We start from the raw sequence: 22,296 nt of genomic DNA on the forward strand, positions 1-22,296 counted from the left end.
GACAGGTTTGAATGTGTACATGACTATATAGGACTATTGGTTCTCCTGTCAGATCTATGGACAGATTTGAGTGTATACATAACTATATAGGACTATTGGTTCTCCTGTCAGATCTATGGACAGACTTGAGTGTATACATGACTATATAGGACTATTGGTTCTCCTGTCAGATCTATGGACAGGTTTGTGTGTATACATGACTATATAGGACTATTGGTTCTCCTGTCAGATCTATGGACAGGTTTGTGTGTATACATGACTATATAGGACTATTGGTTCTCCTGTCAGATCTATGGACAGGTTTGAGTGTATACACGACTATATAGGACTATTGGTTCTCCTGTCAGATCTATGGACAGGTTTGATTGTATACATGACTATATAGGACTATTGGTTCTCCTGTCAGATCTATGGACAGTTTTGAGTGTATACACAACTATATAGGACTATTGGTTCTCCTGTCAGATCTATGGACAGGTTTGAGTGTATACATGACTATATAGGACTATTGGTTCTCCTGTCAGATCTATGGACAGTTTTGAGTGTATACACAACTATATAGGACTATTGGTTCTCCTGTCAGATCTATGGACAGGTTTGAGTGTATACATGACTATATAGGACTATTGGTTCTCCTGTCAGATCTATGGACAGGTTTGTGTGTATACATGACTATACATTTTGTATATGACTATTGGTTCTCCTGTCAGATCTATGGACAGGTTTGATTGTATACATAACTATATAGGACTATTGGTTCTCCTGTCAGATCTATGGACAGACTTGAGTGTATACATGACTATATAGGACTATTGGTTCTCCTGTCAGATATATGGACAGGTTTGAGTGTGTACATGACTATAAAGGACTATTGGTTCTCCTGTCAGATCTATGGACAGGTTTGTGTGTATACATGACTATATAGGACTATTGGTTCTCTGTCAGATCTCTGGACAGGTTTGAGTGTGTACATGACTATATAGGACTATTGGTTATCCTGTCAGATCTATGGACAGGTTTGAGTGTATACATAACTATATAGGACTATTGGTTCTCCTGTCAGATCTATGGACAGGTGTGAGTGTGTACATGACTATATAGGACTATTGGTTCTCCTGTCAGATCTATGGACAGGTTTGTGTGTATACATAACTATATAGGACTATTGGTTCTCCTGTCAGACCTATGGACAGGTTTGAGTGTGTACACGACTATATAGGACTATTGGTTCTCCTGTCAGATCTATGGACAGGTGTGAGTGTGTACATGACTATATAGGACTATTGGTTCTCCTGTCAGATCTATGGACAGGTGTGAATGTGTACATTTGTTAAAATAATGTAATTCCTTTTGACAGAACGGTGAGACAGCCATGCATATAGCTGCTCGATATGGCCAGTTGAAGATGGTGATTGCTCTGCTTGAGGATGGAGGAAACCCTACTCAACAGTCCAAGGTCAGTCACAGACATTACAAGGTCATGATCAGTCACAGTAAATATTACAAGGTCATGGTTATGTAGTCACAGCAAACATGTTCAGCCAAGGTTAGTCAAAATAAACAGTATAAGGTCAAGGTCAGTCAGTATACAAATACAATGTCAAGGTAAATCAGTAAATGAGTACAATGTCAAGGTTAGTCAGTACACAAATATGTAGCCAAGGTCATTATGATTAACAAATACAGTGATAAGGTCAAGGTCAGTTATGGTATAAATGTCAGTAAAAGGCCAATGTCAACAGGCAAGAGATCAAGTTCAGTAAATTAGCAAAACATTGTCCCATTTAGAGGGCAATTCTTTTCATATAATTTCTTTTTTACACATTGTTTTAAATTAAGAGTTGCACACATATATGTTAAAGAGAATGAGGTTTTACACACAGATTGGTGAGACGCCTCTCCACGTAGCTGTGCGTCACTGTCATCTTGAGGTTACAAAGGAACTTTTACTCTACGTCACAAAACACAAGTCACGCATTGATGCTGTCATGTTGGTTAATCAACACAACTGGGTAAGTAACACTGGTACTCGATACTTACACCGTATCTTATATAACACTGGTACTCGATACTTACAACGTATCTTATATAACACTGGTACTCGATACTTACAGCGTATCTTATATAACACTGGTACTCGATACTTACACCGTATCTTATATAACACTGGTACTCGATACTTACACCGTATCTTATATAACACTGGTACTCGATACTTACAACGTATCTTATATAACACTGGTACTTGATACTTACAACGTATCTTATATAACACTGGTACTCGATACTTACACCGTATCTTATATAACACTGGTACTCGATACTTACACCGTATCTTATATAACACTGGTACTCGATACTTATACCGTATCTTATATAACACTGGTACTCGATACTTACAACGTATCTCATATAACACTGGTACTCGATACTTACAGCGTATCTTATATAACACTGGTACTCGATACTTACAGCGTATCTTATATAGTTATTGTCTACACAAAGTCAAAATACTGGTACTCGATACTTACACCGTATCTTATATAACACTGGTACTCGATACTTACACCGTATCTTATATAACACTGGTACTCGATACTTACAGCGTATCTTATATAACACTGGTACTCGATACTTACAGCGTATCTTATATAACACTGGTACTCGATACTTACACCGTATCTTATATAACACTGGTACTCGATACTTACACCGTATCTTATATAGTTATTGTCTACACAAAGTCAAAATACTGGTACACATTACTTACACCGTATCTTATATAGTTATTGTCTACACAAAGTCAAAATACTGGTACACATTACTTAAAACGTATCTTATATAGTTATTGTCTACACAAAGTCAAAATACAGGTACTCGATACTTACAACGTATCTTATATAGTTATTGTCTACACAAAGTCAAAATACTGGTACACATTACTTACAGCGTATCTTATATAACACTGGTACTCGATACTTACAGCGTATCTTATATAACACTGGTACTCGATACTTACACCGTATCTTATATAACACTGGTACTCGATACTTACAACGTATCTTATATAACACTGGTACTCGATACTTACAACGTATCTTATATAACACTGGTACTCGATACTTACAACGTATCTTATATAACACTGGTACTCGATACTTACAACGTATCTTATATAACACTGGTACTCGATACTTACACCGTATCTTATATAACACTGGTACTCGATACTTACAACGTATCTTATATAACACTGGTACTCGATACTTATACCGTATCTTATATAACACTGGTACTCGATACTTACACCGTATCTTATATAACACTGGTACTCGATACTTACAACGTATCTTATATAGTTATTGTCTACACAAAGTCAAAATACTGGTACTCGATACTTACACCGTATCTTATATAACACTGGTACTCGATACTTACAACGTATCTTATATAGTTATTGTCTACACAAAGTCAAAATACTGGTACACATTACTTACAACGTATCTTATATAGTTATTGTCCGTACAATGACCAGATAACTTGATTTCAATCATTTCTGTTTAAAAGCGACATTTAAAATGAGCTATTAAGAGTTAATTGGATTGATATTTGGAAAGTCAATACGGGTTTACCAACCAAGTTCAAAACTAATACCGACATTGAGAATAAATATAGTGTAGAGATGTTGATAGGAAGTTTGGGAACATGTTTGATGTTACTTTGGTGTTAATACAGGAGGGGGAGAGGAAGTTTGGGAACATGTTTGATGTTACTTTGGTGTTAATACAGGAGGGGGAGAGGAAGTTTGGGAACATGTTTGATGTTACTTTGGTGTTAATACAGGAGGGGGAGAGGAAGTTTGGGAACATGTTTGATGTTACTTTGGTGTTAATACAGGAGGGGGAGAGGAAGTTTGGGAACATGTTTGATGTTACTTTGGTGTTAATACAGGAGGGGGAGAGGAAGTTTGGGAACATGTTTGATGTTACTTTGGTGTTAATACAGGAGGGGAGAGGAAGTTTGGGAACATGTTTGATGTTACTTTGGTGTTAATACAGGAGGGGGAGAGGAAGTTTGGGGACATGTTTGATGTTACTTTGGTGTTAATACAGGAGGGTGAGAGGGAGTTTGGGGACATGTTTGATGTTACTTTGGTGTTAATACAGGAGGGGGAGAGGAAGTTTGGGAACATGTTTGATGTTACTTTGGTGTTAATACAGGAGGGTGAGAGGAAGTTTGGGGACATGTTTGATGTTACTTTGGTGTTAATACAGGAGGGTGAGAGGAAGTTTGGGAACATGTTTGATGTTACTTTAAGGTTAATACAGGAGGGGGAGAGGAAGTTTGGGGACATGTTTGATGTTACTTTGGTGTCAATACAGGAGGGGGAGACATCTGTACACTATGTGGCAGAACTCACTAAAAACATGGCGCACAGTGAGTTTGAGGATACAGACATCACCAGGCTACTACTGGAGTACGATGGAGATACCAGTACACAGACTAAACTGGTAAGTATATCAAATACCAGTACACACACTAAACTGGTAAGTATATCACATACCAGTACACAGACTAAACTGGTAAGTATATCACATACCAGTACACAGACTAAACTGGTAAGTTTATCATATACCAGTACACAGACTAAACTGGTAAGTATATCATATACCAGTACACAGACTAAACTGGTAAGTACATTAAATACCAGTACACAGACTAAACTGGTAAGTATATCATATACCAGTACACAGACTAAACTGGTAAGTATATCATATACCAGTACACAGACTAAACTGGTAAGTATATCAGATACCAGTACAAAGACTAAACTGGTAAGTATATCATATACCAGTACACAGACTAAACTGGTAAGTATATCATATACCAGTACACAGACTAAACTGGTTAGTATATCAAATACCAGTACACAGACTAAACTGGTAAGTATATCATATACCAGTACACAGACTAAACTGGTAAGTATATTACATACCACTACACAGACTAAACTGGTAAGTATATCATGCCAGTACACAGACTAAACTGGTAAGTATATCATATACCAGTACACAGATTAAACTGGTAAGTATATCAGATACCAGTACACAGACTAAACTGGTAAGTATATCATATACCAGTATACAGACTAAACTGGTAAGTATATCATATACCAGTACACAGACTAAACTGGTAAGTATATCAGATACCAGTACACAGACTAAACTGGTAAGTATATCATATACCAGTACACAGACTAAACTGGTAAGTATATCACATACCAGTACACAGACTAAACTGGTAAGTATATCAGATACCAGTACACAGACTAAACTGGTAAGTATATCATATACCAGTACACAGACTAAACTGGTAAGTATATCAGATACCAGTACACAGACTAAACTGGTAAGTATATCATATACCAGTACACAGACTAAACTGGTAAGTATATCATATACCAGTACACAGACTAAACTGGTAAGTATATCATATACCAGTACACAGACTAAACTGGTAAGTATATCATATACCAGTATACAGACTAAACTGGTAAGTATATCATATACCAGTACACAGACTAAACTGGTAAGTATATCAAATACCAATACACAGACTAAACTGGTAAGTATATCACATACCAGTACACAGACTAAACTGGTAAGTATATCATATACCAGTACACAGACTAAACTGGTAAGTTTATCAAATACCAATACACAGACTAAACTGGTAAGTATATCAAATACCAGTAAACAGACTAAACTGGTAAGTATATCATATACCAGTACACAGACTAAACTGGTAAGTATATCATATACCAGTACACAGACTAAACTGGTAAGTATATCATATACCAGTACACAGACTAAACTGGTAAGTTTATCAGATACCAGTACACAGACTAAACTGGTAAGTATATCAAATACCAGTACACAGACTAAACTGGTAAGTTTATCACATACCAGTACACAGACTAAACTGGTAAGTATATCACATACCAGTACACAGACTAAACTGGTAAGTTTATCACATACCAATACACAGACTAAACTGGTAAGTATATCATATACCAGTACCCAGAGTAAACTGGTAAGTATATCATATACCAGTACACAGACTAAACTGGTAAGTATATCATATACCAGTACACAGACTAAACTGGTAAGTATATCATATACCAGTACACAGACTAAACTGGTAAGTATATCATATACCAGTACACAGACTAAACTGGTAAGTATATCAGATACCAGTACACAGACTAAACTGGTAAGTATATCATATACCAGTACACAGACTAAACTGGTAAGTATATCATATACCAGTACACAGACTAAACTGGTAAGTATATCATATACCAGTACACAGACTAAACTGGTAAGTATACCAAATACCAGTACACAGACTAAACTGGTAAGTATATCATATACCAGTACACAGACTAAACTGGTAAGTTTATTAAATACCAGTACACAGACTAAACTGGTATGTATATCATATACCAGTACACAGACTAAACTGGTAAGTATATCAGATACCAGTACACAGACTAAACTGGTAAGTATATCAGATACCAGTACACAGACTAAACTGGTAAGTATATCATATACCAGTACACAGACTAAACTGGTAAGTATATCAAATACCAGTACACAGACTAAACTGGTAAGTATATCATATACCAGTACACAGACTAAACTGGTAAGTATATCATATACCAGTACACAGACTAAACTGGTAAGTTTATTATATACCAGTACACAGACTAAACTGGTAAGTATATTATATACCAGTACACAGACTAAACTGGTAAGTATATCATATACCAGTACACAGACTAAACTGGTAAGTATATTATATACCAGTACACAGACTAAACTGGTAAGTATATCAAATACCAGTACACAGACTAAACTGGTAAGTATATCATATACCAGTACACAGACTAAACTGGTAAGTATATCATATACCAGTACACAGACTAAACTGGTAAGTTTATTATATACCAGTACACAGACTAAACTGATAAGTATATTATATACCAGTACACAGACTAAACTGGTAAGTATATCAAATACCAGTACATAGACTAAACTGGTAAGTATATCATATACCAGTACACAGACTAAACTGGTAAGTTCATTATATACCAGTACACAGACTAAACTGGTAAGTATATCAGATACCAGTACACAGACTAAACTGGAAAGTATATCAAATACCAATACACAGACTAAACTGGTAAGTATATCATATACCAGTACACAGACTAAACTGGTAAGTATATCAAATACCAATACACAGACTAAACTGGTAAGTATATCATATACCAGTACAAAGACTAAACTGGTAAGTATATCAAATACCAGTACACAGACTAAACTGGTAAGTATATCATATACCAGTATACAGACTAAACTGGTAAGTATATCATATACCAGTACACAGACTAAACTGGTAAGTATATTAAATACCAGTACACAGACTAAACTGGTAAGTATATCACATACCAATACACAGACTAAACTGGTAAGTATATAATATACCAGTACACAGACTAAACTGGTAAGTATATCAAATACCAGTACACAGACTAAACTGGTAAGTATATCATATACCAGTACACAGACTAAACTGGTAAGTATATCATATACCAGTACACAGACTAAACTGGTAAGTATATCAAATACCAATATACAGACTAAACTGGTAAGTACATTAAATACCAGTACACAGATTAAACTGGTAAGTATATCATATACCAGTTCACAGACTAAACTGGTAAGTATATCATATACCAGTAAACAGACTAAACTGGTAAGTATATCTAATACCAGTACACAGACTAAACTGGTAAGTATATCAAATACCAGTACACAGATTAAACTGGTAAGTATATCATATACCAGTACACAGACTAAACTGGTAAGTATATCATATACCAGTACACAGAATAAACTGGTAAGTATATCATATACCAGTACACAGACTAAACTGGTAAGTATATCATATACCAGTACACAGACTAAACTGGTAAGTATATCAGATATCAGTACACAGACTAAACTGGTAAGTATATCATATACCAGTATACAGACTAAACTGGTAAGTTTATCATATACCAGTACACAGACTAAACTGGTAAGTATATCATATACCAGTACACAGACTAAACTGGTAAGTATATCATATACCAGTACACAGACTAAACTGGTAAGTATATCACATACCAGTACACAGACTAAACTGGTAAGTATATCATATACCAGTACACACACTAAACTGGTAAGTATATCAGATACCAGTACACGGACTAAACTGGTAAGTATATTAAATACCAGTACACAGACTAAACTGGTAAGTATATCAAATACCAATACACAGACTAAACTGGTAAGTATATCATATACCAGTACACGGACTAAACTGGTAAGTTTATCAAATACTAGTACACAGACTAAACTGGTAAGTATATCAAATACCAATACACAGACTAAACTGGTAAGTATATCATATACCAGTACACAGACTAAACTGGTAAGTTTATCACATACCAGTACACAGACTAAACTGGTAAGTTTATCAAATACCAGTACACAGACTAAACTGGTAAGTATATCATATACCAGTACACAGACTAAACTGGTTAGTTCATTATATACCAGTACACAGACTAAACTGGTAAGTATATCAAATACCAGTACAAAGACTAAACTGGTAAGTATATCATATACCAGTACACAGACTAAACTGGTAAGTATATCATATACCAGTACACAGACTAAACTGGTTAGTATATCAAATACCAGTACACAGACTAAACTGGTAAGTATATCATATACCAGTACACAGACTAAACTGGTAAGTATATTACATACCACTACACAGACTAAACTGGTAAGTATATCAAATACCAGTACACAGACTAAACTGGTAAGTATATCATATACCAGTACACAGATTAAACTGGTAAGTATATCAGATACCAGTACACAGACTAAACTGGTAAGTATATCATATACCAGTATACAGACTAAACTGGTAAGTATATCATATACCAGTACACAGACTAAACTGGTAAGTATATCAGATACCAGTACACAGACTAAACTGGTAAGTATATCATATACCAGTACAAAGACTAAACTGGTAAGTATATCATATACCAGTACACAGACTAAACTGGTAAGTTTATCATATACCAGTACACAGACTAAACTGGTAAGTATATCATATACCAGTACACAGACTAAACTGGTAAGTATATCACATACCAGTACACAGACTAAACTGGTAAGTATATCAGATACCAGTACACAGACTAAACTGGTAAGTATATCATATACCAGTACACAGACTAAACTGGTAAGTATATCAGATACCAGTACACAGACTAAACTGGTAAGTATATCATATACCAGTACACAGACTAAACTGGTAAGTATATCATATACCAGTACACAGACTAAACTGGTAAGTATATCATATACCAGTACACAGACTAAACTGGTAAGTATATCATATACCAGTATACAGACTAAACTGGTAAGTATATCATATACCAGTACACAGACTAAACTGGTAAGTATATCAAATACCAATACACAGACTAAACTGGTAAGTATATCACATACCAGTACACAGACTAAACTGGTAAGTATATCATATACCAGTACACAGACTAAACTGGTAAGTTTATCAAATACCAATACACAGACTAAACTGGTAAGTATATCAAATACCAGTACACAGACTAAACTGGTAAGTATATCATATACCAGTACACAGACTAAACTGGTAAGTATATCATATACCAGTACACAGACTAAACTGGTAAGTATATCATATACCAGTACACAGACTAAACTGGTAAGTATATCATATACCAGTACACAGACTAAACTGGTAAGTTTATCAGATACCAGTACACAGACTAAACTGGTAAGTATATCAAATACCAGTACACAGACTAAACTGGTAAGTTTATCACATACCAGTACACAGACTAAACTGGTAAGTATATCACATACCAGTACACAGACTAAACTGGTAAGTTTATCACATACCAATACACAGACTAAACTGGTAAGTATATCATATACCAGTACTCAGAGTAAACTGGTAAGTATATCATATACCAGTACACAGACTAAACTGGTAAGTATATCATATACCAGTACACAGACTAAACTGGTAAGTATATCATATACCAGTACACAGACTAAACTGGTAAGTATATCATATACCAGTACACAGACTAAACTGGTAAGTATATCAGATACCAGTACACAGACTAAACTGGTAAGTATATCATATACCAGTACACAGACTAAACTGGTAAGTATATCATATACCAGTACACAGACTAAACTGGTAAGTATATCATATACCAGTACACAGACTAAACTGGTAAGTATACCAAATACCAGTACACAGACTAAACTGGTAAGTATATCATATACCAGTACACAGACTAAACTGGTAAGTTTATTAAATACCAGTACACAGACTAAACTGGTATGTATATCATATACCAGTACACAGACTAAACTGGTAAGTATATCAGATACCAGTACACAGACTAAACTGGTAAGTATATCAGATACCAGTACACAGACTAAACTGGTAAGTATATCATATACCAGTACACAGACTAAACTGGTAAGTATATCAAATACCAGTACACAGACTAAACTGGTAAGTATATCATATACCAGTACACAGACTAAACTGGTAAGTATATCATATACCAGTACACAGACTAAACTGGTAAGTTTATTATATACCAGTACACAGACTAAACTGGTAAGTATATTATATACCAGTACACAGACTAAACTGGTAAGTATATCATATACCAGTACACAGACTAAACTGGTAAGTATATTATATACCAGTACACAGACTAAACTGGTAAGTATATCAAATACCAGTACACAGACTAAACTGGTAAGTATATTATATACCAGTACACAGACTAAACTGGTAAGTATATCATATACCAGTACACAGACTAAACTGGTAAGTTTATTATATACCAGTACACAGACTAAACTGATAAGTATATTATATACCAGTACACAGACTAAACTGGTAAGTATATCAAATACCAGTACATAGACTAAACTGGTAAGTATATCATATACCAGTACACAGACTAAACTGGTAAGTTCATTATATACCAGTACACAGACTAAACTGGTAAGTATATCAGATACCAGTACACAGACTAAACTGGAAAGTATATCAAATACCAATACACAGACTAAACTGGTAAGTATATCATATACCAGTACACAGACTAAACTGGTAAGTATATCAAATACCAGTACACAGACTAAACTGGTAAGTATATCATATACCAGTACAAAGACTAAACTGGTAAGTATATCAAATACCAGTACACAGACTAAACTGGTAAGTATATCATATACCAGTATACAGACTAAACTGGTAAGTATATCATATACCAGTACACAGACTAAACTGGTAAGTATATTAAATACCAGTACACAGACTAAACTGGTAAGTATATCACATACCAATACACAGACTAAACTGGTAAGTATATAATATACCAGTACACAGACTAAACTGGTAAGTATATCAAATACCAGTACACAGACTAAACTGGTAAGTATATCATATACCAGTACACAGACTAAACTGGTAAGTATATCTAATACCAGTACACAGACTAAACTGGTAAGTATATCAAATACCAATACACAGACTAAACTGGTAAGTACATTAAATACCAGTACACAGATTAAACTGGTAAGTATATCATATACCAGTTCACAGACTAAACTGGTAAGTATATCTAATACCAGTACACAGACTAAACTGGTAAGTATATCAAATACCAGTACACAGACTAAACTGGTAAGTATATCATATACCAGTACACAGACTTAACTGGTAAGTATATCATATACCAGTACACAGAATAAACTGGTAAGTATATCATATACCAGTACACAGACTAAACTGGTAAGTATATCATATACCAGTACACAGACTAAACTGGTAAGTATATCAGATATCAGTACACAGACTAAACTGGTAAGTATATCAGATATCAGTACACAGACTAAACTGGTAAGTTTATCATATACCAGTACACAGACTAAACTGGTAAGTATATCATATACCAGTACACAGACTAAACTGGTAAGTATATCATATACCAGTACACAGACTAAACTGGTAAGTATATCACATACCAGTACACAGACTAAACTGGTAAGTATATCACATACCAGTACACAGACTAAACTGGTAAGTTTATCAGATACCAGTACACAGACTAAACTGGTAAGTATATCAGATACCAGTACACAGACTAAACTGGTAAGTATATCAGATACCAGTACACAGACTAAACTGGTAAGTATATCATATACCAGTACACAGACTAAACTGGTAAGTATATCAAATACCAATACACAGACTAAACTGGTAAGTATATCAAATACCAATACACAGACTAAACTGGTAAGTTTATCAGATACCAGTACACAGACTAAACTGGTAAGTTTATCAGATACCAGTACACACACTAAACTGGTAAGTATATCAGATACCAGTACACGGACTAAACTGGTAAGTATATTAAATACCAGTACACAGACTAAACTGGTAAGTATATTAAATACCAGTACACAGACTAAACTGGTAAGTATATCATATACCAATACACAGACTAAACTGGTAAGTATATCATATACCAGTACACAGACTAAACTGGTAAGTTTATCAAATACTAGTACACAGACTAAACTGGTAAGTATATCATATACCAGTACACAGACTAAACTGGTAAGTTTATCACATACCAGTACACAGACTAAACTGGTAAGTTTATCACATACCAGTACACAGACTAAACTGGTAAGTATATCATATACCAGTACACAGACTAAACTGGTTAGTTCATTATATACCAGTACACAGACTAAACTGGTAAGTATATCAAATACCAGTACACAGACTAAACTGGTAAGTATATCATATACCAGTACACAGACTAAACTGGTAAGTATATCAAATACCAGTACACAGACTAAACTGGTAAGTATATCATATACCAGTACACAGACTAAACTGGTAAGTATATCATATACCAGTACACAGACTAACAGGTAAGTATATCACATACCAGTACACAGACTAAACTGGTAAGTATATTATATACCAGTACACAGACTAAACTGGTAAGTATATCAAATACCAGTACCCAGACTAAACTGGTAAGTATATTATATACCAGTACACAGACTAAACTGGTAAGTATATCATATACCAGTACACAGACTAAACTGGTAAGTATATAAGATACCAGTACACAGACTAAACTGGTAAGTATATCAGATACCAGTACACAGACTAAACTGGTAAGTATATCACATACCAGTACACAGACTAAACTGGTAAGTATACCAAATACCAGTACACAGACTAAACTGGTAAGTATATCAAATACCAATACACAGACTAAACTGGAAAGTATATCAAATACCAGTACACAGATTAAACTGGTAAGTATATCAAATACCAGTACACAGACTAAACTGGTAAGTATATCATATACCAGTACACAGACTAAACTGGTAAGTATATCATATACCAGTACACAGACTAAACTGGTAAGTATATCATATACCAGTACACAGACTAAACTGGTAAGTATATCATATACCAGTACACAGACTAAACTGGTAAGTATATCAGATACCAGTACACAGACTAAACTGGTAAGTATATCAAATACCAGTACACAGACTAAACTACTTAATTGATCATGGTATGTCATCTTTATACTCATTCATGTAATATGTGGGATAATTACAATAGTAAATATGTATTGAAATGTTTACTGTTGTAACTTATGTAACATAATTATAATCACTAACTTTATACATTACTGTACCTATTGTTATTGTAATCACTAACTATATACATTACTGTACCTATTGTTATTGTAATCACTAACTATATACATTACTGTACCTATTGTTACTGTTGTATTGTAATCACTAACTATATACATTACTGTACCTATTGTTACTGTAATCACTAACTATATACATTACTGTACCTATTGTTATTGTAATCACTAACTATATACATTGCTGTACCTATTGTTATTGTAATCACTAACTATATACATTACTGTACCTATTGTTACTGTTGTATTGTAATCACTAACTATATACATTACTGTACCTATTGTTACTGTAATCACTAACTATATACATTACTGTACCTATTGTTATTGTAATCACTAACTATATACATTACTGTACCTATTGTTATTGTAATCACTAACTATATACATTACTGTACCTATTGTTACTGTTGTATTGTAATCACTAACTATATACATTACTGTACCTATTGTTACTGTAATCACTAACTATATACATCACTGTACCTATTGTTATTGTTGTATTGTAATCACTAACTATATACATCACTGTACCTATTGTTACTGTTGTATTGTAATCACTAACTATATACATTACTGTACCTATTGTTACTGTAATCACTAACTATATACATTGCTGTACCTATTGTTATTGTAATCACTAACTATATACATCACTGTACCTATTGTTACTGTTGTATTGTAATCACTAACTATATACATTACTGTACCTATTGTTATTGTAATCACTAACTATATACATTACTGTACCTATTGTTATTGTAATCACTAACTATATACATTACTGTACCTATTGTTACTGTAATCACTAACTATATACATTACTGTACCTATTGTTATTGTAATCACTAACTATATACATTGCTGTACCTATTGTTATTGTAATCACTAACTATATACATTACTGTACCTATTGTTACTGTTGTATTGTAATCACTAACTATATACATTACTGTACCTATTGTTACTGTAATCACTAACTATATACATTACTGTACCTATTGTTATTGTAATCACTAACTATATACATTACTGTACCTATTGTTATTGTAATCACTAACTATATACATTACTGTACCTATTGTTACTGTTGTATTGTAATCACTAACTATATACATCACTGTACCTATTGTTATTGTTGTATTGTAATCACTAACTATATACATTACTGTACCTATTGTTACTGTTGTATTGTAATCACTAACTATATACATTGCTGTACCTATTGTTATTGTAATCACTAACTATATACATTGCTGTACCTATTGTTATTGTAATCATTAACTATATACAATACTGTACCTATTGTTATTGTAATCACTAACTATATACATTACTCTACCTATTGTTATTGTTATCACTAACTATATACATTACTGTACCTATTGTTATTGTTATCACTAACTATATACATTACTGTACCTATTGTTATTGTAATCACTAACTATATACATTACTGTACCTATTGTTATTGTTGTATTGTAATCACTAACTATATACATTACTGTACCTATTGTTATTGTAATCACTAACTGTATACATTACTGTACCTATTGTTATTGTTGTAAGTTATGTAACATAATTGTAATCACTAACTATATACATTACTGTACCTATTGTTATTGTAATCACTAACTATATACATTACTCTACCTATTGTTACTGTTGTATTGTAATCACTAACTATATACATTACTGTACCTATTGTTACTGTAATCACTAACTATATACATTACTGTACCTATTGTTACTGTTGTATTGTAATCACTAACTATATACATTACTGAACCTATTGTTACTGTTGTATTGTAATCACTAACTATATACATTACTGTACCTATTGTTATTGTAATCACTAACTATATACATTACTCTACCTATTGTTACTGTTGTATTGTAATCACTAACTATATACATTACTGAACCTATTGTTACTGTTGTATTGTAATCACTAACTATATACATTACTCTACCTATTGTTATTGTAATCACTAACTATATAATCATTACTGTACCTATTGTTACTGTAATCACTAACTATATACATTACTGTACCTATTGTTACTGTAATCACTAACTATATACATTACTGTACCTATTGTTATTGTAATCACTAACTATATACATTACTGTACCTATTGTTATTGTAATCACTAACTATATACATTACTGTACCTATTGTTACTGTTGTATTGTAATCACTAACTATATACATTACTCTACCTATTGTTACTGTAATCACTAACTATATACATTACTGTACCTATTGTTACTGTTGTATTGTAATCACTAACTATATACATTACTCTACCTATTGTTATTGTAATCACTAACTATATACATTACTGTACCTATTGTTATTGTAATCACTAACTATATACATTACTGTACCTATTGTTACTGTTGTATTGTAATCACTAACTATATACATTACTGTACCTATTGTTACTGTAATCACTAACTATATACATTACTCTACCTATTGTTACTGTAATCACTAACTATATACATTACTGTACCTATTGTTACTGTTGTATTGTAATCACTAACTATATACATTACTGTACCTATTGTTATTGTAATCACTAACTATATACATTACTGTACCTATTGTTATTGTAATCACTAACTATATACATTACTGTACCTATTGTTATTGTTGTATTGTAATCACTAACTATATACATTACTGTACCTATTGTTACTGTTGTATTGTAATCACTAACTATATACATTACTGTACCTATTGTTATTGTAATCACTAACTATATACATTACTGTACCTATTGTTATTGTAATCACTAACTATATACATTACTGTACCTATTGTTATTGTAATCACTAACTATATACATTACTGTACCTATTGTTATTGTAATCACTAACTATATACATTACTGTACCTATTGTTATTGTAATCACTAACTATATACATTACTGTACCTATTGTTATTGTAATCACTAACTATATACATTACTGTACCTATTGTTACTGTTGTATTGTAATCACTAACTATATACATCACTGTACCTATTGTTACTGTTGTATTGTAATCACTAACTATATACATCACTGTACCTATTGTTATTGTTATCACTAACTATATACATTACTGTACCTATTGTTATTGTAATCACTAACTATATACATTACTGTACCTATTGTTACTGTTGTATTGTAATCACTAACTATATACATTACTCTACCTATTGTTACTGTTGTATTGTAATCACTAACTATATACATTACTGTACCTATTGTTATTGTAATCACTAACTATATACATTACTGTACCTATTGTTACTGTTGTATTGTAATCACTAACTATATACATTACTGTACCTATTATTACTGTAATCACTAACTATATACATTACTGTACCTATTGTTACTGTTGTATTGTAATCACTAACTATATACATTACTGTACCTATTGTTACTGTAATCACTAACTATATACATTACTGTACCTATTGTTATTGTAATCACTAACTATATACATTACTGTACCTATTGTTATTGTAATCACTAACTATATACATTACTGTACCTATTGTTACTGTTGTATTGTAATCACTAACTATATACATTACTGTACCTATTGTTATTGTTATCACTAACTATATACATTACTGTACCTATTGTTATTGTAATCACTAACTATATACATTACTGTACCTATTGTTATTGTTGTATTGTAATCACTAACTATATACATTACTGTACCTATTGTTATTGTAATCACTAACTGTATACATTACTGTACCTATTGTTATTGTTGTAAGTTATGTAACATAATTGTAATCACTAACTATATACATTACTGTACCTATTGTTATTGTAATCACTAACTATATACATTACTCTACCTATTGTTACTGTTGTATTGTAATCACTAACTATATACATTACTGTACCTATTGTTACTGTAATCACTAACTATATACATTACTGTACCTATTGTTATTGTAATCACTAACTATATACATTACTGTACCTATTGTTATTGTAATCACTAACTATATACATTACTGTACCTATTGTTACAGACTCATGAATCACCACTACACTACAGTGCTAGATCAGGAAATGAAGACATCCTGATGGAAATTGTTAAAAATATCAAAACCAGTGTCCAGTCAGCGGTCAATACACAATCAAAAGTAGGTCACTGAAGGTCAAGTTCACTCTCAAATGTTAAAGATGATATCAGAATCATGGTAGTATTTAGCTCATCCAAGAACTATTTGGACATTACAAAGGAAATGCTGTGGTTGAAAATATTGAAATTTGAAAGTGTAGAAAGCACTTCTGGTATGAATTCTTGGAAGAGTATTTCATTGTTCTGTGTTCTTAAAGGGCTGAAGGATCTACATTAATTTATGTTGTAACCTGCATCAAATGTTTGACATTTAAATGTTTTTATTGCCTAAGTTTTTTATAATTAAATTCACTTTAGCTGATGAAATCCAGACCCATAGTTCAGATATTTTTGTATTTTCATACTGTTTTCCCCTTCTGTCTTGTTGTAGAATGGGTGGTCTCCCTTGCTGGTGGCAAGTGAGCAAGGTCATCTTCAGATTGTGAAAATTCTTCTCCAGAACCATGCTCGTGTTGATGTGTTTGATGAGGTAGGTAATACCAGTAAACACAGACTAAACTTCTCCAGAACCATGCTCGTGTCGATGTGTTTGATGAGGTAGGTAATTCCAATATACACAGACTAAACTTCTCCAGAACCATGCTCGTGTTGATGTGTTTGATGAGGTAGGTAAATAACATCTAGACCTCCAGTAATAGTCCTATTGTAATCTTCATTGTTCAGATGTAGATCATGTCATATCCTAATTGTCCTATTGTAATCTTTATTGTTCAGAAGAAGATCATGTCAGATCATAATTGTCCTATTGTAATCTTCATTGTTCAGAAGTAGATCATGTCAGACTCTAATTGTCCTATTGTAATCTCTATTGTTCAGAAGTAGATCATGTCAGATCCTAATTGTCCTATTGTAATCTTCATTGTTCAGAAGTAGATCATGTCAGATCCTAATTGTCCTATTGTAATCTTCATTGTTCAGAAGTAGATCATGTCAGATCTTAATTGTCCTATTGTAATCTTTATTGTTCAGACGTAGATCATGTCAGATTCTAATTCCGCGATTTATGTACTACAGCATCATGGGAAGGCAGCTCTTCACCTCGCGGCTGAGAATGGCCACCACCTTGTTGCTGATGTCCTGCTGTGGCACAAAGCTTTTGTCAACGCGAAATCTAAACTAGGTGTCACACCACTCCATTTAGCGGCTCAGAATGGATTCAACAGACTAGTTAAGCTACTGCTGGAGACGCATGGAGCCACAATAGATGCTTTGTCTCTGGTAATTGGCAACGCCTCCTATTAGCCGTAATCGTCATTTTTTGACGGAGGCCAAATGACAAAAGAAGAAGAAGTCTGTTTATATAGAGTGACTACTGTTACCCCCAGGTGACATCATCACTACCAGACCTGGTCTGTTACCCCAGTGACATCACCACTACCAGACCTGGTCTGTTACCCCCAGGTGACATCACCACTACCAGACCTGGTCTATTACCCCGCGTGACATCACCACTACCAGACCTGGTCTATTACCCCGCGTGACATCACCACCACCAGACCTGGTCTGTTACCCCAGTGACATCACCACTACCAGACCTGGTCTATTACCCCAGTGACATCACCACTACCAGACCTGGTCTGTTACCCCCAGGTGACATCACCACTACCAGACCTGGTCTGTTACCCCGCGTGACATCACCACTACCAGACTTGGTCTGTTACCCCCAGGTGACATCACCACTACCAGACCTGGTCTGTTACCCCGCGTGACATCATCACTACCAGACCTGGTCTGTTACCCCCAGGTGACATCACCACTACCAGACCTGGTCTGTTACCCCGCGTGACATCATCACTACCAGACCTGGTCTGTTACCCCCAGGTGACATCACCACTACCAGACCTGGTCTGTTACCCCGCGTGACATCACCATTACCAGACCTGGTCTGTTACCCCCAGGTGACATCACCACTACCAGACCTGGTCTGTTACCCCCAGGTGACATCACCATTACCAGACCTGGTCTGTTACCCCCAGGTGACATCACCACTACCAGACCTGGTCTGTTACCCCCGCGTGACATCACCACTACCAGACCTGGTCTATTACCCCCAGGTGACATCACCACTACCAGACCTGGTCTGTTACCCCAGGTGACATCACCACTACCATACCTGGTCTGTTACCCCCAGGTGACATCACCAATACCAGACCTGGTCTGTTACCCCCAGGTGACATCACCAATACCAGACCTGGTCTGTTACCCCGCGTGACATCACCACTACCAGACCTGGTCTATTACCCCCAGGTGACATCACCACTACCAGACCTGGTCTGTTACCCCAGTGACATCACCACTACCAGACCTGGTCTGTTACCCCCAGGTGACATCACCACTACCAGACCTGGTCTGTTACCCCCAGGTGACATCACCACTACCAGACCTGGTCTGTTACCCCCAGGTGACATCACCACTACCAGACCTGGTCTGTTACCCCCAGGTGACATCACCACTACCAGACCTGGTCTGTTACCCCGCATGACATCACCACTACCAGACCTGGTCTGTTACCCCCAGGTGACATCATCACTACCAGACCTGGTCTGTTACCCCCAGGTGACATCACCACTACCAGACCTGGTCTGTTACCCCCAGGTGACATCATCACTACCAGACCTGGTCTGTTACCCCCAGGTGACATCATCACTACCAGACCTGGTCTGTTACCCCGCGTGACATCACCACCACCAGACCTGGTCTGTTACCCCGCATGACATCACCATTACCAGACCTGGTCTGTTACCCCCAGGTGACATCACCACTACCAGACCTGGTCTGTTACCCCCGCGTGACATCACCACTACCAGACCTGGTCTATTACCCCCAGGTGACATCACCACTACCAGACCTGGTCTGTTACCCCAGGTGACATCACCACTACCATACCTGGTCTGTTACCCCCAGGTGACATCACCAATACCAGACCTGGTCTGTTACCCCCAGGTGACATCACCAATACCAGACCTGGTCTGTTACCCCGCGTGACATCACCACTACCAGACCTGGTCTATTACCCCCAGGTGACATCACCACTACCAGACCTGGTCTGTTACCCCCAGGTGACATCACCACTACCAGACCTGGTCTGTTACCCCCAGGTGACATCACCACTACCAGACCTGGTCTGTTACCCCCAGGTGACATCACCACTACCAGACCTGGTCTGTTACCCCCAGGTGACATCACCACTACCAGACCTGGTCTGTTACCCCCAGGTGACATCACCACTACCAGACCTGGTCTGTTACCCCCCAGGTGACATCATCACTACCAGACCTGGTCTGTTACCCCGCGTGACATCACCACTACCAGACCTGGTCTGTTACCCCGCATGACATCACCATTACCAGACCTGGTCTGTTACCCCCAGGTGACATCATCACTACCAGACCTGGTCTGTTACCCCCAGGTGACATCACCACTACTAGACCTGGTCTGTTACCCCGCGTGACATCACCACTACCAGACCTGGTCTGTTACCCCAGGTGACATCACCACTACCATACCTGGTCTGTTACCCCCAGGTGACATCACCACTACCAGACCTGGTCTGTTACCCCCAGGTGACATCACCACTACCATACCTGGTCTGTTAACCCCAGGTGACATCACCAATACCAGACCTGGTCTGTTACCCCCAGGTGACATCACCACTACCAGACCTGGTCTGTTACCCCCAGGTGACATCACCACTACCAGACCTGGTCTGTTACCCCCAGGTGACATCACCACTACCAGACCTGGTATGTTACCCCCAGGTGACATCACCACTACCAGACCTGGTCTGTTACCCCCAGGTGACATCACCAATACCAGACCTGGTCTGTTACCCCCAGGTGACATCACCACTTACCTTTAGCAAACTGACATGTTGTAATCCTATGTATCATTGATTTGGTTTATTCTCCAGGCCAAAAGAACTCCATTGCACTATGCTGCTCAAAATGGTCAGATGGAGGTTTGCAGTACGCTCCTCAAGATGAAGGCAGATGCCAATGCTACAGATGTTGTGAGTAGACTTTTCATTAGGTGTTTTATATGCAGTTCTTATACGACAGTGTTTGGACGATTGTATCCCTCTGTGGTATCTTTGTATACAATTATACGACAGTGTTTGGACGATTGTATCTCTCTGTGGTATCTTTGTATACAATTATACGACAGTGTTTGGACGATTGT

At 35.6% G+C, this 22,296-nt stretch overlaps 1 protein-coding gene across 1 annotated transcript in view; it reads left to right on the top strand.

Annotated features, from left to right (window-relative positions):
* Positions 1-1,357: 1,357 nt before the first annotated feature.
* LOC117318360 (ankyrin-1-like) overlaps positions 1,358-22,296 on the top strand; it is a gene marked incomplete at both ends in the record, with an annotated part of 43,089 nt that continues 22,150 nt past the window's right edge. Inside the window, 7 exons of the mRNA XM_033873364.1 lie at positions 1,358-1,456; positions 1,884-2,012; positions 4,383-4,511; positions 18,005-18,118; positions 18,488-18,586; positions 19,132-19,335; positions 22,028-22,126. Of these exons, the coding sequence (XP_033729255.1) occupies positions 1,358-1,456; positions 1,884-2,012; positions 4,383-4,511; positions 18,005-18,118; positions 18,488-18,586; positions 19,132-19,335; positions 22,028-22,126 (873 nt within the window). The remainder of the gene's footprint in view (positions 1,457-1,883; positions 2,013-4,382; positions 4,512-18,004; positions 18,119-18,487; positions 18,587-19,131; positions 19,336-22,027; positions 22,127-22,296) is intronic.

This window comes from Pecten maximus, unplaced genomic scaffold (assembly GCF_902652985.1).
Source record: "Pecten maximus unplaced genomic scaffold, xPecMax1.1, whole genome shotgun sequence".
Taxonomy (NCBI): Eukaryota; Metazoa; Mollusca; class Bivalvia; order Pectinida; family Pectinidae; genus Pecten; species Pecten maximus.